We start from the raw sequence: 19,499 nt of genomic DNA on the forward strand, positions 1-19,499 counted from the left end.
GCTCGGAATGAGTGGGGCACACCTACGTTGTGCCTATTTTCCTTCAAGCAATTGCTTGTTGCACCAATAATTTCTCTTGGGTTTCCTCTCATTGTTGTGTTTGTCTGACTCCATGATCTCCTTGCCTCGTAGAGTAAGTCAGATTCTGACTCTGGCTCTGGTAGGAGACGAATGGGTCTTGGAGACCTGGTGTGTTGGGGGTAACTCTTGGTGGTACCAGAGCTACGCTTGAGGAGTTTCTGGGGCCCCTCCACAGAATAGGTGTTTAATTGCATTTAATGCTGAATTATTGTTAAAAGGTCTCTGATATGTAAATTTAATATAATTTTGGTTTATCTTTAAGGCTGTCTTTTAAATTAGTTTATATTATTATTTTATGTAATATGTATTATTTGTTTCAGACTATATATATCCATCATGGCTACCGAGGACGAGGTAACCTTATTGTTTGAGCGACATTCTGTGGCTGCAGGTGCAAGATATTTTAAGAAATACGCGTGGTAATATTGAGTGCAAAAAGGAAGATTTGCGAGTTATGGTGGGGTAAGTGAGTGTGCATCTGTCCCATTATTGATCTATGACCTATTTTTTTTTTTAAGTGCTATAAATGTTTTTAGCTATAGCTTAATTCATATTTGAAATGCTTGAAGCTGTTCTGTAAGTACAATTTAGTAATTACTCTTAAAATTGTGATAAACATACTTCTCTTATTTTAGAGAGAGATACAGGGATTTAATAGAAGCAGCAGACACCATTGCTGAAATGCGTGATAGTGCTGAAGCTATCTGTGATAATATCAAGACTATGGAAGGTCTCTGCGAGAGCCTTCAGCAACGGGGTCTTATTGGATTTAAGACACAGAGCCAACAAAATAATGGACTGGACAGGTATGTGTTCTTATCCCAGTAATGAGGACCTGTGTTAAAATTTCATAATTACATTTTTACATTTTAATTCAATTTTAATTTAATTTTATTCTGGGATATCCCAGCATTCTTACTAGCCACATTGGAAAGAAGCTTAAACAGTCAGGGACAGACCAGTATTCTTCTCTGACACAGCAAATATAAATAAAATAAAATTAAATGTTTATTCAGGTAAAAGTACATACTGTACATAGAAGATGAGTTACAAAAAGGGATCAAAGAGATTACAAGCAGGGAATTTTTTTAGCATCCTTGCCAGGTCATTCTGGTGACATGGACATAATGCAGAAATTTTCAATTCAGCTTGGTTATCTTGCAAATATTCATTAATAATCACCTTAAATCCTTCATCTAATAGGAAGAATATATAGCACTAGAGGATTGTTAGAATTTATTATGACATACAAATTTAGTTATTGGTAACGAATCTTTCAGGTATTCAACATCTGGCTCACATTATTCTGTAGCAGTACAGGTGAAGTTGCTGGTGAGAGTTCCAGAGGTATTGTGGGATCTCACAGAACACTCGCAATATTTGCCTGCAACCCAGCTACTGCTTTTGGCTCACAACACTCACACAGCATTGCAGTTGTCTCCCACTGCTGATAAGGTATTTGAGAAACAATGAGGATATGAGTGTATATATGACTTTAGTTCAAAATTCATGTTTCCAGTGCAGATAAGATTTTGAGGTATCAATGTGGGTTCTTAGGTGTACAGTGCAGTACTTACATGTATATCAGCCTTTTCCAAGTGCTAATGTGGTACCTTGATGAGTAGTTTCAGTGCTAGATATGTCTGCTTACAAGTACTAATAGGGTATTTGATGATCAGTAAGAGACCTTTGGTATATAGTATACTAGTTGGGGAACCAGACCACACACTAGAAGGTGAAGGGACGACGACGTTTCGGTCCGTCCTGGACCATTCTCAAGTCGATTGTGACATGCTTTTCTGGTTGATTCATATTATATATGAGAGAAGAGGAGTTTGAGTGACTGCATAAACCAATAGAATACCAAGTTTATTGCTATCTTTTCTTGTTATACTTCAGTTAACTGGAAGTAGCTTCATGACCTATGATATTACGCAAAGAAGACTTATTGTAATACAGTAATTGTAATACAGTCAGAAGCATATTCATATGATAAAAATCTTGCATTTGTTTTCATTATTCATTTTTTTAAGATAGATAAAGGAAATTAAGGACATAATTGTGGTTTTGAACTGGAGAAAATGTTGTTCTATTAGTTAATTGTAGGCAGTCACATTAAGAAATGTTTAACATGCCCCATTTTTTTTTTTAGGTCTTTACCTGGTTTCCAGTTATTGAACGTCAGTGGGCTAGCATTACACAATTCCGGAGCACAATTGTTCGTGGCTGTTCAAATCTTATTAGCTCTGAGGCTGATAATGTTCAAGTAAGTTGTAAAATTTCTGACAAAGGACAGTTACAGTACAACCTCGATTCAACAAACTTTATGGAAACAAACTCAATTCAATACAGTGAGGGATTCGTTGCAACTGGAGATGCCTCCAGGATGCAATTCCAACAGTATTGGCTGATTTCACGTAGCAAAATTTAAATTTCAACCTATAATATACAACTACCAAATGAACATGTCTGCAAATTTTTTTTTACCATATCTAGCTTATTTATCACATCCCCAGCCTCAAAACATTTTCAAAAGGTAGCAGGACCATACCTGAGTGAACAAAAACCTTCCCAACTCATAATGAAAAGAAACCATAGACTTTGGTTTTGAATAAGAACATAAGAGCATACATAAGAACATAAGAACAAAGGTAACTGCAGAAAGCCTATTGACCCATACGAGAATATTCTCAATAGCTTTGCCAAGGCTCCAACTTTTTCTTGTAATGTGGAGTCCATCTAAAAAATCATCTAAAACATGATCGGAGCTACGTTAAGAGAGTTACCATTCATAGCCTAATATTTCCCCACATTCTAATGTTGTTTCACTGGCTGTTTCACTGAGCAAAATTTTAATTTCAACCTGTTATATGAAGGAGAACTACCAAGAGAACCTGTCTGTAAAGAGATATAACTACATCTGGCATATTTCCCATGCCCAAGTCTTGAAACCACATTTTCAAAGGAAAAAAGAAAGATCCATATTTGTGATCAAAAACTGGGGAATCTCAAAATTAATATGAACCATAGAATTTGGTTTTAAATATGCTCAGTGGCTTTTCCAAGGCCCCTTATCATTTCTTGAAGTGTTGCCTCCATCTGTAAACTCGGTCCCGACATCCTAAGCAAATCCACACATGCCCCACTTCAGTGAACTCTTGTTTGTCAAATCAAGTGAGTAAATATGACATGGAAAGTGTTTGTTCCAACTGGATATTCGCTGAGTCGAGGTTTCACTGTATAGTATATGACAACCATAATGATGTATACTTTATTAACTCGTTCTTCACATTTTATTGAAGTCTGAAGTGAATTTATTTATTTATGTATATGTCTATATATTTACAGTATATACTTTAGTACATTAAGCCTAATAAAAAACCAGCATTGAATGTAATGAAGCGTCAATTTCTGGGTGAGCCCTGGAGCCTCCCTGAAGTTACTATATCAGCATAGTAGCTTCAGAGTGTCATGAGGGGTTTTCCCCAGAAAGATCATTTATATGGGGATTTATGTGACTGGTAAAATACTTTTATTTGACCACACATATATCCTTTAGTGAGATGTCTGGTCAGTAATTAAAGTTGCAATAAATTGAAATGATAGTATACATTATTCTTCAAATATAACTTACTTTACAGGCTGTATTAGATGCAGTGGTGTCAGTCATGCTCGTTGAAAGCTGTAGCTCTGCTGAGGCGCTCTCCCGGGTCCTCCACCTACGGCACGCTGCACTTATGGCGGCACTAGCACCCAGACCATCAGCCACTGCTAAATCCCAAATTACTCAATTTACCACCTTATTTATAGCTTCCCTGAATATTGTTCATGCTGTATTTGTGGGTACGTACAGAAGAGGTATAGATATATTGAGGGTAAGTACAGATTCCCTATAGATGCTGAGAATAAGCTATGTTAATGCAGCTGGAAACAAATGATCCAGATACATATGAAATACAAAGGAAGTGACAGCAGTTCAGCGAGTCCTGGACCCTTATCAAGTCGAGTTTCGACTTGATCAGTGTCTAGGATGGCCAAAATGTCCTTCACTTTCCCTTTCCCTCTACAGTATATATGTATATGTGGGTTGAGTTATTTGCTTATACTGTAGATGTATTGAATGTGTATCACTCAAAATAATTTTGAGTAACTATATATAATATTGAATTTCATAAAATTGCACTGTTACACACTGTTTTCTTAATGTTACTACCAAGATACAGAGAAGAGTGAAGTGTTTATACTTGATGTGCTTACAGGGTCAAGCATCAGCTCCTGAGTGTCACCTCTCAATAGTAATTTAATACTATGACTGTTCACTTGTTTTGGTCATATTTACAGTTGAAACTTTTCTGGAGTTAACTTCAATCATTTCCTCTTTCAATCCAGTTCACTTGTTTATAACTAATGCTGAAGAGCTTGTTTCTGAAATCTCCATGACTCATTGTGTCAGTTCTGCTGTTCCATACTTTGAGCAATGTTCATTTGTGTTTTGTCAGTTCTCCTTAGAAATTTTTATCATTATCTTGTCTTCGTTTTCCTATGTTCATTCAGTTTACATTGCTTACTATGTGTGTTAGATTATCATTTACAGTGAATTGTATGTGTGTGTATGTGTATGCAACAGAAGGAGAAGATGGGAAGAGTCTGCTTGAGAAGCGGTTGAAGGAAGTAGTCCAGGGGGAGGGTGATGGAGGCTCCCCCATCTCCCTCTTGCAAGAATCCTCACTCACTTTGTCATACCTTCCACAATCCACCAGACACTTTAGGTAATGATTATTGGTTTATTATCCTTATAATAATATTTATTAATTTGTGTGTGTATATATATAAAGTACTGTACAGTATATACATTCACTTGTCCACACCTGGAATAAATAATTTACTTGTAGCTACTAAATGAAAGGTATTTTAATTGCATTAAACGTGACTATTATTTTATTTTTTGAATAATTTCAATATTAGCTGCTCTTGGAGTGTGTGTAAACAGGGTAAGCATTATGACTTCTGCTTTCAGACCCACAATCCACGGCAACACAAAACCTCTTGGGAACGAGTTTGTTAAACGGCAGGTCACCAGCTGGTTGAACAAGGTGCTATATGAAGCCTCAAAAACTTTAGCAACATTGCTTTGTAAGTTTAAATATATGCATAATAGATTGGTTTATACACATTATTTGGATAAGCTGACATCAATTTATAACAAGTGAAAAATGGTCAATAAAAATGTTGAAAATAAAATCATGTGCCACCCAACAGTGTCTTACCTTAACACTTTCGCTCGGGGATGACGCAGCATTGCGTCATCCGTTTACTGGCGGTAATGCCGGGGATGACGCAGCATTGCGTCATCCACTTTAAAAATTCGCCAAAAATCAGGTTTTTATCCGATTTTTTGGGGACTGGTTTTAAAATGTGCGCCGATGTCTTCCCATTTTCTTTGTTGAGCCTCGTCGCCCTCAGGCTGCTTGGCACACGCCGTGGGCCCATTGTCTTTGCTCCACTGTTGTGACCAATGTCGCTTCCCCTCGCATCTCAAACGTGTGAACATTTCGGCTATTTTCCGTGGCTATATTTCTTACTGCGGCTTTAGAAACTATCTACGCTTACTCCACGATGGATAGTAATCATGAACAAGGCCCTTCCAGGAAGAAAATTGCGAAAGAAAGGCTTGAAAAGGGTAGGAATTGGGAGTGTAGCAGGAAGGCCTCTGAGCACTCACTCACGGCTAACACGTGGCCCGTCTTCAACTCGTCGGCGGTTGGAGCGTGACCAGGTTTTTTTTTTTATATGCTAATGTTCCTCTAGAGAATTTTATTACGAACCCATTGAGACCAAAATGAAAGACCTAGGACAAAAATTGAGGTGACCAGAGTGAAAATAGTGAAAACATTTTATCCCGTTTGCGCGCTCCCGGGTAACTCGTTCGCACTTTCTCTGTTTGCTGCGGGTAATTAGCCGGGCTTTTGGAGTTTATATGCATTTAGTGCTGTAGAGAATTTTATTGCGAACACAATGATACCAAATTTAATCTCGTAGAAGGAGAATTGAGGTGACAAAGTTGAAGAGAGTATACACTTTTCGGAATTAACGCGCGCTTCCGTGACACTCTGGGGCCCATATCGCCCTGTCGAGGGGTGGCGCGCGGGGTGAGCGAAAGTGTTAAGTGACAGTTAAATGGTACTGTGTTGCTCAGAACAGTACATATCATATATACTCAATCCCACATGACTTGTAATTTTAGCCTTGCTGATATGAATCTTGTTGCTGTACTTTTAAACTTGTATACAAACTATTTGTTGGTTGTGCAAAAGTTAACATTTAATGAACATCAATTGATTGTTACTTTAATTTACATCAGCTCTCTGCTTACCTTCTATTTATATATTTTTGTTCTCAATACAGTACAGTACATGTATTCTTAGCATACTTACAAAAATCTATTCAGATTAATTATTAATTAATGTAAAAATTACCTGATGAATTAGGTATTATTATTATTATTATTATTACATTATTTTCAGCATTTACCACAAGTATCAAGGCACTGGCACTGATCAGGTCCAGTGTGTGGGAGATCTGTCAAGCCAGATTAGAGAGAGAACAATGGGACAAGGTGAGAAAGAACTGTCTTGATATTATGTAGTTATACTGATATCTTTCAGGATTTCATTCATGCTAACTTTCATTTGGACCAAATCTGACTACATTTTCCTGGAATGCCATCTCGATATTGAATGTGTGATGCCAAATTTTAACTTGTTGACTAAGATGTTATCTTAAGCGATACCTGTACCAGTTGATTTTTTTCATATTTTGCATTAAAGTATGTACAGTATTTATGAAATATACTTTTTGTATTATGTATTCAGTGCTCAATATAAAATAAACAATTTCAGATCACTGATGTTCTATATGGGGCACAGTTTGACCCATGGGACTCAGGTTGTTCAAGGCCAGGTGGCAGAAAGGGCCCGACAAGTTGTCGCATCCCAGCTGACAGCATCCAAGGAGGCGAATTGTTCAGAAGGTGTCTAGGCTGATAAAAGATATTGCATCTGATCCCAAGTGGGTATATCGTGTATTTTGTATTTATTCAAGTAAATTAAGGTTTTTATAGTTGATAATGTCTGAAAGTTCTTGTCTATCCAGTACAGTATGTACTGTTATAAATAGAATTATAACTGTACTGTATTTAATATCTAAAGTGCGGCTATGGATATTCACCCATGTCCACCCACGTGCAAAAATTTTAAAAAATAAAATAATAAAAATTTCCTTATAGATTTATTTATTTGATGTAAAATGTAAGGAAACATTGAAATAATGTAAATACATATTTACTGGGTAGGTCAGCTGGCTGTCAGCTGTCTTGCTGACACAGCAGCATGTGGCAGAGGACTTCAGTGTTGACCTTGGATGTTTCTATGACTACTACTTCACTTTTTTGTTCATTCACTATAGTATTTGTGTTAAAAGTAGATTCATGGGCATGTAACACTGTAAAAGTGTTTGGTTTAGGTTAATACATACATAGAGTACATGAGTCACAGACAAGGATCGGAGAGGCGCCAGTTGTCTGCCTGAGATCTCACACCTCTAACCGTTAATGACCCCAAGTGACCTGAGGTCAGATCATGATAATTTCACCTTGCTTCCGCTAAGCGTATAATTGGAGCCGGGTAGCCTTCAAACATGCCGACGTTTAAGGAGTGGCTTGGTAGTGCCGGAGGCTATCTATTTGTGGGCGGAGTTAGCTACTAGGTTCCCCAATAAATACTCGGAGAACTATCGAGCATAAAGGATTAGCAGACAGAACAGACAGAACGGCAGTCAGGAGAGCAGAGCAGACGGGAGGCTGTCGGCCGGCAGGGCGGGAGTCTCCGTCAACTACAAACCCCCCCCCCCCCCTCTCTATTCAACTTAGACTCAGTCCTCGGTGAGTGAACATTAAGGTGACTTGGTCGTGTTTACATATGTTGTGTGATGATCAGGGGCAGTCAAGTTGTAGGGTTCTCGAATTCTTGGATGATGACTCACTTTGCATATTAAACTGGAACATTTTAATTGAATTGCTAAATTATGATACTTCATGTGAAATATAATTATGAATTTATTATTTAAATTGTGTTTAACTTTGTTCCCTAGAGCTTTGAGTTGAGGATTTGAGAAAGCCTCTGTGGTTACTGGGTTCATGATATGAACGAGTACATGTTTGGAGTTGATACATGGTACAGAGGGAACATACTAATAATGAACTCATGGTAATAACATCTTTTGAGAATATTTTGATACAGGCAAGTTCCATTCCTTGTCTTGTATGTAATGATCATGAATGGATGGTGGCAGCATTTCGTCTTCTACTATCTACTCTTCTACTTCTACTATCTACTCTTCTCCTTCTACCTATCTACTCCTCTCCCTCCACCCCTCTCTGAACTTTCACTTTCAACTAATGACCCTCCTCGCTCCTCCCACCTCCCTACCTCTCACCCCAAACCCTCACTAATTACTTCACTATTCATTTCTTTCCTCTCGTTTTCTCTTATACGTTTGTGGCAATGATTCTGTATTCTAGAGTTCTCTCTAGAGTTTCGGGTAGCTGATCCAGTTACGGCGCCTTGTAGTCTTAGCACCTAGGTAGTCAAATACCTAGGTTACAAGGTGTTGAACGAGTGAGGTTGCCTTAGGAACTCTGGGAGTGCTCTAGAATAGTTAGCTAACTGGGGACGGGATAACGCATGTAATTTACAAGAACATGGATTGAGTACATTACTAACTATGTACAGTATAAGGATAATTTAGTTAGGCCTAAAATAAATGTATGAATGAGTGAATGTATGTACTGTATATTTGGATAGGAACAGCTATGTATGTATGTATACAGTATATGCATGCATGCATTATGGATAAATATTTATATATGTATGTATGTACAGTACAGTACAGTATTAATATTGATATAAGAACTAAGCTGACTGCAGAAGGCTTGTTGACCCATATGAGGCAGCTCCTATTTATACAGCTGTCTCCTCATATGAGCGAATAGGCCCATATATGATGAGTTTGGGTCTACATAAATAGGAGCTGTCATGTATGGGACAATAGGCCTTCTTCACTTTCCTTAGTTCTTATGTTCTTATTGATATACATACATACATACACATACATTCATTTATTCCTTGACACGTACATTTCTTTCATTCATTATGTATGTATCAATGAATGTATGCGTATATGTTTAAGTGAATAAATATATATACTGTATATGTATCAATGAATGAACGAATGAATGAATTTATGCCAAGATAAACTCCACCACATCCATATAGAGCTATTATATCCATATTAGCATCATTGGTATAAAACCCAGACAATAATAGTTTAAATCCAGGTATGATAACCACATCACAGTACCTGTGAATTAACCTGTAATGATAACTACACTCTGAGGGTTAATACTCAAGCTGTTCTGATAAATATTTGTTGTCAGGTATGTAGTAGGGAGGCATCAGCACAGAGATTTGACTAACATCAAATATTGAAGTACAGTATGTTTACGTGTTTAAACTCGAGCAACCCACCCAACCTCTCGAGGCCATTGCTCATTAGTCTTAAGTATTAGTTTTACTGTGTTTTTAATGTTACTAAAGTACCTATATTTTGACCCAGTGATTGACTGTCTAAATTGTAGTCCATTAAATGAGCTCAGGTTGCATTTATCCCTTTTTTGCACACATTGAAAGTATAAACTCTGTGCTGAGACCCAATTGGAAAACCATTTTTTATACCGTTTGATAACATTTCAGAATATGCCTAGAAGAAGGTGACATTAGTAACTTTGTGTGGAGCGAGTCAGCTGGGGATTTGCCCGAGCAAGTGGGATGGACCTCAGCTGCTGCACGCTCTGTATCTCAGTCAGGAGGTAAGTGACAAGGTTTACCTCCATTCTTTGTGGCTCAACTTAGAGGGAAGAAGCAAAATTTACCCTCCACAATTTAGGTGCCACACTTCACATATAGGAGCAAGTCTTTGAAGCAAGATAGGAAATGTTTAAAAAAAATTTGGGTATGTGAGAAAAATAAATATGGCATTAAAAAAGTTGACAATAGTACTACACAACACTATTAAAATTAATTTTTTAAGTTTAAATAAATAATTCTTCCAAATACTGTATAGGTTGTCAAAGAAATCCTTTTCATACCTAATTTCAGCTAACATTTCCTGAGTTTTGTAAGAGCTCGCTAATTTGGACCCCGTTAGCCCAGATCATTGGGTAATCGGGACAAAATCGAGTCCGAGTGTAGGCTGCAAAACTTCACCAAACTTGAACAGAAATCCGGGTTACTGAGAGTTTTGGCCAGATTGCCAGATTACTGAATGACATCAGGAGATCTATGTACACCAGAAGTTTTATTAGCTGGCAGTCAAAACTGACCATGCCAATCTGCTCTAACTATGTAAATTTATGTTTATTGTGTGTGGAAATACAAATTATGTTGGTTGTGGTACAAACAAAAATTTGTAAATACTTTCATTTTTGGACTGTCCCAGTAAGAATTCCTAACTAATCCGGATGTTCTGCTAACTCGAGGGGTGGGCCCCATATGATCTGGATTAGTGGGTGTTATCAGTGGTTGCTGTGTGTAATGTGTACTGTACAATAGATATGGATAATACAATTATTTTATATCCACACTACAGTACTTCCATGTATACATTTAGCCCAGCAAGCCAACCAAATTGTGTTCCACCAACAGTCTTTAATTTATTATATTTCATGACTTAATGTTTTCTTTTCTATCCTTCTATTTGTGTATACTGTCTGATATTTTTGTACAAATTTTCACAAATTTGTTTTTGTCTCAAGCAAATGGCAAACACTTTTCTTGGATTAAAGCCACAACAACATTTTAAATTCTTAAATGCAAAATTTCAAGTTATATTTCTAAAGTTTGAAAGTCCTAAATATGATTGCAGTGTTTGATTTCTCATTGTCGTGGACAGTAATCCTACTAGACTTATCGATGTCTCCTCTAGGCCAATGACTGTTCTCGCCCACATGCAAACAGCAACAGATTCCTAATTCTCAGGTACCTATTTACTGCTAGGCAAATATAAGTTAATTGAAAGAAAATGGGCTCAAATGTCTGTCGTACAGTGGGAATCGAACCCGGGCCCTTTTGGTTGTGAACCTACTGTGTGTACCACTGAGCAAGGTATCAGACACACATGTTTGTATACACCCAAGAATGGTGTTCAGATTTACATATGTAAGAATAAAGTTTTTAACAATAGAACCCTGATACTGCTGGTGTTTTTGTTTTATAATTTTAGTTTGTGTAGAACATGTTAAATTAGTTAAGAGAAATATATAATGACTGTATGTTTTACTAATAGGCTTGTACTACAAAACACGAGGCTACACAAGTCGATTACAAACTGTGTGTCGAGAACTCAACTCGAGGTTGACAGCTTTGCTTCAGGATGTTGGACATTTCAATTATGGTAAGGTATTTAAAGCTGTGTGAAAATTGAAATTTTTATTATGCTTCTATAATTCAGTAATAGCTTGAGCAGTTATATTGATTAACATATTCCAATAGGGCTTTTGCACAGTACTTTGAGGTACTGTATTTTTAAAAGGTTGATTGGAATTCTTTTGGCCAACAGAATCAGAGAAAGGAGACTATCTTAGTGTTAACGACAAAAATAGCTCAAGAGAAAGGGAAAAACACAGTGCCATGGAAGATTACAGCTCATTGCTCAGTTTCCTGCAGGATGCCAGTTGTGAAACATTTGTTCTGTAAGTATGAATGAAGAACTTTTTTACTCTTAGCAATTAGTTATGTGATTCTTGTTACAGTCAGTGACTAATAAGTTTTATGAAGGCAGTTACTATAGTGTACTGTGCCAGAAGAAAATGTTTGCTGAAAACAAGATGAATTCTGCATTCTTCCTTAGGTCCAAGTTGGAAAGATTCTAAAGATGATAGTTTCTAACTCCCTCCTATTTCCCAACTCTTTACGTACCGATATATTTTGTTACAGGCTTGTAAAGGAACTGGAAGACCTAGCGCATCGTGATGTCTCTGTTCAAACACCCCAAGTCACTGAAGGCTGGGATGATGATGTGTCTGGTCTGGCTCCAGCTGTGCCCCTAACCATTACTGCAGTAGTGGGCCGCATCTGTCAAGCGCTTCCCAATATTTGTACCCAGATGCAGATTTGTGCCTCGGCATCTAATCTGGTGAATCCAGATGTTGCAAGGGTAGGCTTGGGAAGAGTAACTCGTTAGTATAATAAACTTTCAACAAGCAGTGTGGGTATAGGGAACAGGCCGTTATAATAATAACTTATAATAATAATTATAATATAATAATTCTATAATAATAATGTTATTATTCAAAGAAATAATAATAATGTTGTTATTATAGGCTTGTTAAATATTGATACTAAATATTCACCAGTTAAATTTTGCCTAATATTGAAACACTTGCATAGTGTATGCACCAACCACTTGCATTTAATGCTCTGAACATTTTTCCACATTCTTTTATCTAAGGTCTCTTCCCCCTCTGTTTTCCATTACTCAGTTTTATATGTATTTGTTAATCACATTTTTGCTCTTGCCTTGTTTAGATTCACTATCATTTCTATATTTGTTGTCATTATGCATCCATAATTATACAAGGTTAGAGATGATAGTTGAGTTTGGGGGCATGGTATATTCTTTTTGCAACATAAATATTGATGATCAAGAATGTGTTATTAATGTAGAAATTTTCTGTTTGTAGCGTGTTTCATTGGGATCAAAAATAGAGTCCGAATCTTGGATGAAGGTTCGTTTAGAACTTCAAGAGACCGGTGGCCGTCTGTTTGGCCGTTTCCTTAAATCACTAACATCTACTCTTTACACGGAGTTAAAGATGTACCTCACATCAGAACTTTCATCAGGAGGAGTAGCCGCTTCCATCAAAGCTTTTCCGGTACATTCTATTTTCATGAGCTGAACTGGAGTCAGTTTGAATAGTTTTACACAATGTCATATAAGAAAGTTAATATGATTACAGTAATTTGTTCTGTGCAAAATATTGTGATAAAATAATTATAGGAAATATTATGATAAAATAGCTAATACAGAATTTATTTTTGTAAAAGTCATGGGAGATGGTACAAATTGAAGAGGAAGGTGAAGGTGGCAATGTTGTGAAATCTTCCATCCATGTGCCTGCCCATCCAACCCCAGCCCTCACGCAGGCTCTTGCCCGTCTTTGTTCGTCAGGTCAACTCTGTGGGAGCTCATACAATTACCAGGTAATTTTTGAGGCATGGATATACCCTATAGGGAATATAAGGAGGGCCCTTAGTGGATGTTTAGGTCACTCTAGCCATGAAAAAGGCTGTATCAATGTCAGCATCCATCCATTTACTACCAGTGGTGCTTAGCTAGGCTAATCGAAGCATGATGTGCACCTTATTAACTGCAAAAGCAGTGCCAGTGTTCATTACCACCCCTAGCTGGAGGGTATTGCTTTTGTCCTACCCATCTGTAACTGTATAGCTCATATATTTATGTACATGGCAGTTTTTCTGACTGACTTCCAGGTTACATTATCATGTAACAAGTTTTGTTTGTTTACATGACACAAAAATGAGCCTTGCCTACCCCATGAAACTTGGAAAACAGGATAAGACAAATTTATACTGTAGTGTATATATATGTACAGTATGTGCAAAAGCAGTATACAGTATATTGAGTCAGACACATTTTTATAAACTGTTTTGATCAAGTGTACTGCTATTAATGTCCAAGTTATGAACACTTCTTTACCTTTTTATTAACTCTGAAGAAATAGAGGATTTTGTCTTATTTCTAAACTATCTGAAGATAAGAATACTTTTCATTAGGTCTTACATCACTGATACGATATACTGTATTTGTGTTTTGTTTGTATAATAATTTTTATTTCTCAAACTTTATATGAATTTTAAAGTGAAATGCATGAAATTTTAAATTTGAGGTAAAATTTTGTACATTTTTTCAGAAATGCTCAGAGTGAATTAGCCTCAAGTGCTTGTGAAGCTGTAACCTCTGCTTATGAAAGCTCACTCCTTGACCAGGAACAGATAAATCAAACTTTGGCACTACAGCTCATCTTTGATTTGAGATTTGTTCAGATTATTCTTCTGCCACGTGATAATAAGGTAAGGAATTATGTTGCAAGTATATGTTGCAAGTATAAATAGTATAAATTGGGTATTGCAAGTTCACTATGGACAAAGGTTGTCAAGTAAATTCAAGTAAATGTTTGGGTGTCCTTTTTTTTCTTATAAATAAGGATAGCAAATGTTAATATTCACCAACAGGAAGTGGGAGCTCATCTGACTGCCATGGTTCAGGAACTTGAGAAGAAAGTTGATCCATTTGATCTTGATGTGTTTGCACCTCATGTTTCCACCAGAGTGAAGCTGTCTGCACATAGATCACAGGTTAGTTGTGTGATGCTTATTTTACTTTGTATTAGACTTTGATTAAGTTTTCAAGAGCATATTTAAATTAATATTAGACTTGTATAAATTTGTTTAATGCTCAATTTCAGTTTGCATTAGATTCAGACTTATTGTGCAGTGCTTATTAAAGTGTATATTAGGCTGTTATTTGTTGCAAAGTTAAGGTCTAAAGGTTGTTCTCATTTTAGTATAGATGCTGTACGTTTGTTAATACTCAAATTGTATGACGGTTGGGACATAACCAATCACAGGCAAGTAGGCCTCTGACGTCATTCCACACAGAGCCGGCACTTGCCGCCCTCCAAGCAGGCTGCAGTATCTCATGAGACCAGAGTTAGGTAGGACCTCGGCAGGCCACATATATATACCTGGTTACCTTACTCAATAAACTACTGATCCACTGAAGTGATCCACTGTGTATTCTCTACAATCCAGCAACGGCCATACATCCAAAGAAGGTAACGAATACTGGTGGCAGCGGTGGGATTCAAAATAAATTTTCTGAGCTACGAAATCTCAAGTGCCGACTCTGTGTGGAATGACATCAGAGGCCTACTCGCCTGTGATTGGTTATGTCCCAACCATCATACAATTTGAGTATTAACACATTCCAACTTGCCTGCTTGAAAATTGTCACCTTTAAAGCGACAATCAGATGACATTCATTACTGTTTAGTCAATCAAGATGCAGATCAGGTTATTGGGTATATAAATTAGATCAAATGATAAAATTAGTTTTTGTAGATCATATAAAAGTAAATATTACATTAAATTCATTTTGGATATACCTGTACTGCAATTTATTTGTGTTAAGGCAAGAATAATCTAGAAAACTCATTGTTTAATGATGTGTAAGTAACCACAAGGAAAAAGAAGCAAAAAATTTGAGAAGTTTCATGTACAGTATTAACAAATCCTTATGAGGATGTGATACAGCATTTTACATTTTTTTATACATCCTGTATAAACTTTCAGCACAAATAAAATCTTGAAAATGGAAACATTCTTTTTATGTTAAAATTTAATTTGTATTTAGTCTGGATATTATCCAAAATGATGTTTTCATTACTTCTAAATAGTATAAATAGCAGTGTTTATTTTTAATTTGTTCAACATCAATTTACAAATACTTATCAGCATTTTCTTTACTATACTTTTTTATAGTTAAATAGTGGAATAAAAAGAGGGGGTTTTGTAAAAGTAATTTTTTGTTGGGACTTTTTAGGTAACCACTTTTAATAGATTTGTTAAGTGATAAAATAAAGGTTAGATGGCTCATCGTTTGCTGTCAGCAATTTCCTAATTAAACCTCTGCATGTAAGTGATGAATAACATTTGTAAACAAAAATTACATAACATAGGCTTACATGTAGAGGAAATGAGCTTATGGTATTCAAGTGGTTATAGTTACAAACAAATATATAGTTATGGTATTCAAGTATTCAGTTACAAACAAACACAACTGTGGTGTGCAGGTGGTTCTGGGAGCAGTGTTGTCACGGGATCGCCAGATTACACCAGGTCGCCTTCCAGCATCATCAACATCCGGTGGATCAAGCAACAATGCCCTTCCAATTGTCTTGCCTGTAGAAATTCCGAGATTTTCCAATGTACCACTTCCTATTCCTTCCTCAAGACCTTCTATTCCGACCTCCATCTCTAGCCCATCTTTATCACTGGCTGAGAACATTGGTGATGCAACTCCATCAAAACAAGGCTCTTTGAAAGTAAGACTAAATTTTATTTCTATATTTATACAGTATGAAAGTTTTGTTTATATGCTGTACTGCATAGGAAATCTAGCATGCCTTACACGTTTTTACTGAGCTATAATGCTTAGTTGTGCCTAAGATAAGGTATCCACTATATCATAGATTGGGTTCATGTTCAATCTTAAAGAACACCACCTCCGAAGTCATGGGTATCTTCTCAGACATCCTTGCAGGGTCATTAAAGAGGCTAGGGAGAAAAGCTGTCCAACCCAGAATGACTGCAAGAGGTTCATTTATAAATACTCAAATATTCTACCATTCTACATCACAGATAATTGCATTTACATGTATTTTTATTTTTATTATTTTCTTGCATTCATTGCTGTATGATACTGATGCTAGCCTTAGGAATGTAACTTGTGTGAGAGCTCAAAAATGATCATCACATGTCTTGGGTGAATTTCATGATATGCCAGGGTGTCTGACAGGATGTTTGGGTTTGTAAACTTTCATTAATGAAATGCTCTGAAAGTGGTTATGGAGGCTACCACCATCCACAACTTGAGGCCAGATATGACAAAACATTCAAATGTCAGGAGGGTTAAATAAAGTAGTTAGACCTCACTTTGCCATAGTCACTGTTAAGTAAGGTGCAGTATGGGAGGGTAGAAATAGCCTATGCTACGCTATTCCTTTGAGATGTATTTTATTGTCTCAATAAACGTACTTGTAGTTGCAGTGCTGTCACCTGGTGATGGGTGACTGGTTAACATGGCAGGTGTAATTGCAATTAGTGAACCCTTACTTTGAGGTCACTTGTGATAAAAAAGGAAGATTAATTAGGGCTTTTGAGTGTGAATGATCTGGGTGATTTGGTCATTCTGGGCTGGACTTGAGCTTTTTCGAGATTCCTCCCAAGCCTTTTTAATGACTCTGCAGACATATTGAAAAGATTGCTACAGTGTCTTCTTGTCTGAGGTAAATGTTTGCATTAGGAAGCAACCAAGCAGGACACTCAGAAAGGTGCTTTTCATATTGACTCTGAGTCTTATTTTTACTTGAGATATCTATAATATATCTTTAAAGTGAAACAGGTTTATTGACTTTTCTGTATCTTTCTTTGTCAGTATCTGTAAATAAGGGCACTCATTTATATCAGTGTTCCAGCACATGTATGTTGTCTCCAAAGAGAAGTAAACTTGAGTATATTATCATTTTGCTTGTGGCATGAAATTAAGAATGCTGAAATGGCTTTTAATTAATTGTCTTTCACACATACACGCACACATACAGTTTGCCATGATACAAGGAGCTTTGTGGGAATGAACTACATAATAAATTAATGCCTTTTGTGATACTTTAAGGATAGATATATGGTATGTGGTGCCCCATTGAGCCAGCCCAGTTCTGCATCACAATAGGTAGTTGATCTGAATAGCAGGTAATAAGTAGTTGTAAATGTAAACATGCATCAGAGTGTGATGATACAGACCAGAGTTAGGTAGGACCTAGTGTATTCATTATATGAGTTACACTACAGTATATAGTATCACATATAGACAAGCACCACCACATTTCACAAGTCATCCACGGCAGCACTTCTTAAGACCAGGTACACAGGTGCTGCTCATAAATTCTTGTATACAGTATAGTTCAACACAAATACAATTTGTCTTTGGCTCTTCTGTCTTGCACTCTACCCACACCAGCAAAACCAATTAGTTCTTTTAATTTGTACTTCTTTCATTAGTTCCACCAATAGACTTAAAAGGCTCTCACCACCTGCTTGTAATTTGTTTTCCATTAATCAGCATTATCTCATGTTTGTTTAATATTTGTGTTGGCTTTTCCACCAGTCTTCTCATTGCATCTTTTGTTTGTAGTTACATTTTTGGTAAGGTTAACATTGATTAGATCAGTCATAATGTTTAAAATAATTACCATTAAAGGAATCTTTTACTAACATATTTATATTGCAGGTGTTTTATCAATGTCATGTTTACAGAGGAAAAATGTTGCTTGTAGTAGTGGATATTTTCTTTAAGAAGTTTTTTTTGTTGTTGTTGAAGGATATTAAAACAATTTTTTCCTTATGCAGTTCATTTTGTACCATTGATAATTGATTATTTAAAAAAATTATCTTGTTGATGACCAGTTTTTTGTTTTACATTGTTCGATAATTATTAATATAGTACTGAACTATCAGAATATTGTGATAACCATTCATTATTTGCATGTTCATTCTCAATTAACAAGTTAGTCATATAAAGCTTCATTGCTTGTTGAAATTTATTTACCTTACATTGTTATACTGTACATCCCAATAAACTAAGAAGCTCACTCAAATTATTTGCACAATTTCATAAGCTCATGAAAGCTCATTTTTATTAAGCAAAATTTAGCAATATGAAATTAGAGAAAGTGATTGTCTCCTACACCACTGATAATACTTATTATACTCTTTTCCTTGTTAGACCTCACATGCTCAGAGTAGCCCATTGACATCACGAAGAGAGACGTCATCAGCAGCACTCTCAGCTTCCCGTAGTGCTGCCTCACTCTTCTCGGCAATGAGCTCATCTTGGTTTGGCTCATCTTCATCTTCATCTACATAACTGTGCCTACCAAACCAGTTTGAGGATATTTTATTTTACAGATATTCATCCAAAATCTGGAAGTTTATGCAGGATGGGACAAGAAAGGCAAGTAAGATCTTGAAAACATATTTCCTGCAATTCAATTTCTTTTCACTGTAATTTAATGTACATATATACATACATACAGTATATACTGTACTGTATTGACACTTGTGTATAATAAATTGTCAGTGACAGTAAAAATGCATGATTTTTTAATAATATATAAATGTAAATTACATGACTATAATAGTCACATGTTTTCTGGACCGAAGCCTGGACTGAATTATCTGTTGTGTCCGGAACAGTGGTTCGCCATTCTGGAAAACTAAGGAAATTTTGTTTACAATTATCTTTCTTTTACTCACCAGTATGAAAAGCTCTGATCCACTTAAAAAAATTAAGAATATTGTTGAAGCTCCTGAGCCATCCACTAGTATACAATGCTCAGAAATTTTCAGTAATGTGAAAATCTCTGGCTTTTTCATGAGCAGACAGCTTTCCACAAGCTTTTTCATCTCAAGATTCTGCCTGTAACACTTCCATACTGTATTTTA

At 36.3% G+C, this 19,499-nt stretch overlaps 1 protein-coding gene across 1 annotated transcript; it reads left to right on the top strand.

The window, feature by feature from the left end:
* Nucleotides 1-417: 417 nt before the first annotated feature.
* Nucleotides 418-19,148, top strand: Cog1 (conserved oligomeric Golgi complex subunit 1). Its single transcript, XM_045748722.2, is given in 23 exon segments — nucleotides 418-468; nucleotides 470-543; nucleotides 717-887; nucleotides 1,362-1,536; nucleotides 2,234-2,347; nucleotides 3,723-3,924; nucleotides 4,709-4,850; nucleotides 5,099-5,214; nucleotides 6,606-6,697; nucleotides 6,981-7,025; nucleotides 7,027-7,098; nucleotides 7,100-7,149; nucleotides 9,891-10,006; nucleotides 11,482-11,589; nucleotides 11,755-11,887; nucleotides 12,132-12,351; nucleotides 12,878-13,069; nucleotides 13,242-13,364; nucleotides 13,366-13,397; nucleotides 14,129-14,288; nucleotides 14,451-14,573; nucleotides 16,070-16,321; nucleotides 18,781-19,148. Coding segments are annotated over 23 exon segments (2,904 nt in total). The 3' UTR covers nucleotides 18,922-19,148.
* Nucleotides 19,149-19,499: the final 351 nt, after the last annotated feature.

The sequence above is a fragment of the Procambarus clarkii genome, chromosome 2, assembly GCF_040958095.1.
Source record: "Procambarus clarkii isolate CNS0578487 chromosome 2, FALCON_Pclarkii_2.0, whole genome shotgun sequence".
NCBI lineage: Eukaryota > Metazoa > Arthropoda > Malacostraca > Decapoda > Cambaridae > Procambarus > Procambarus clarkii.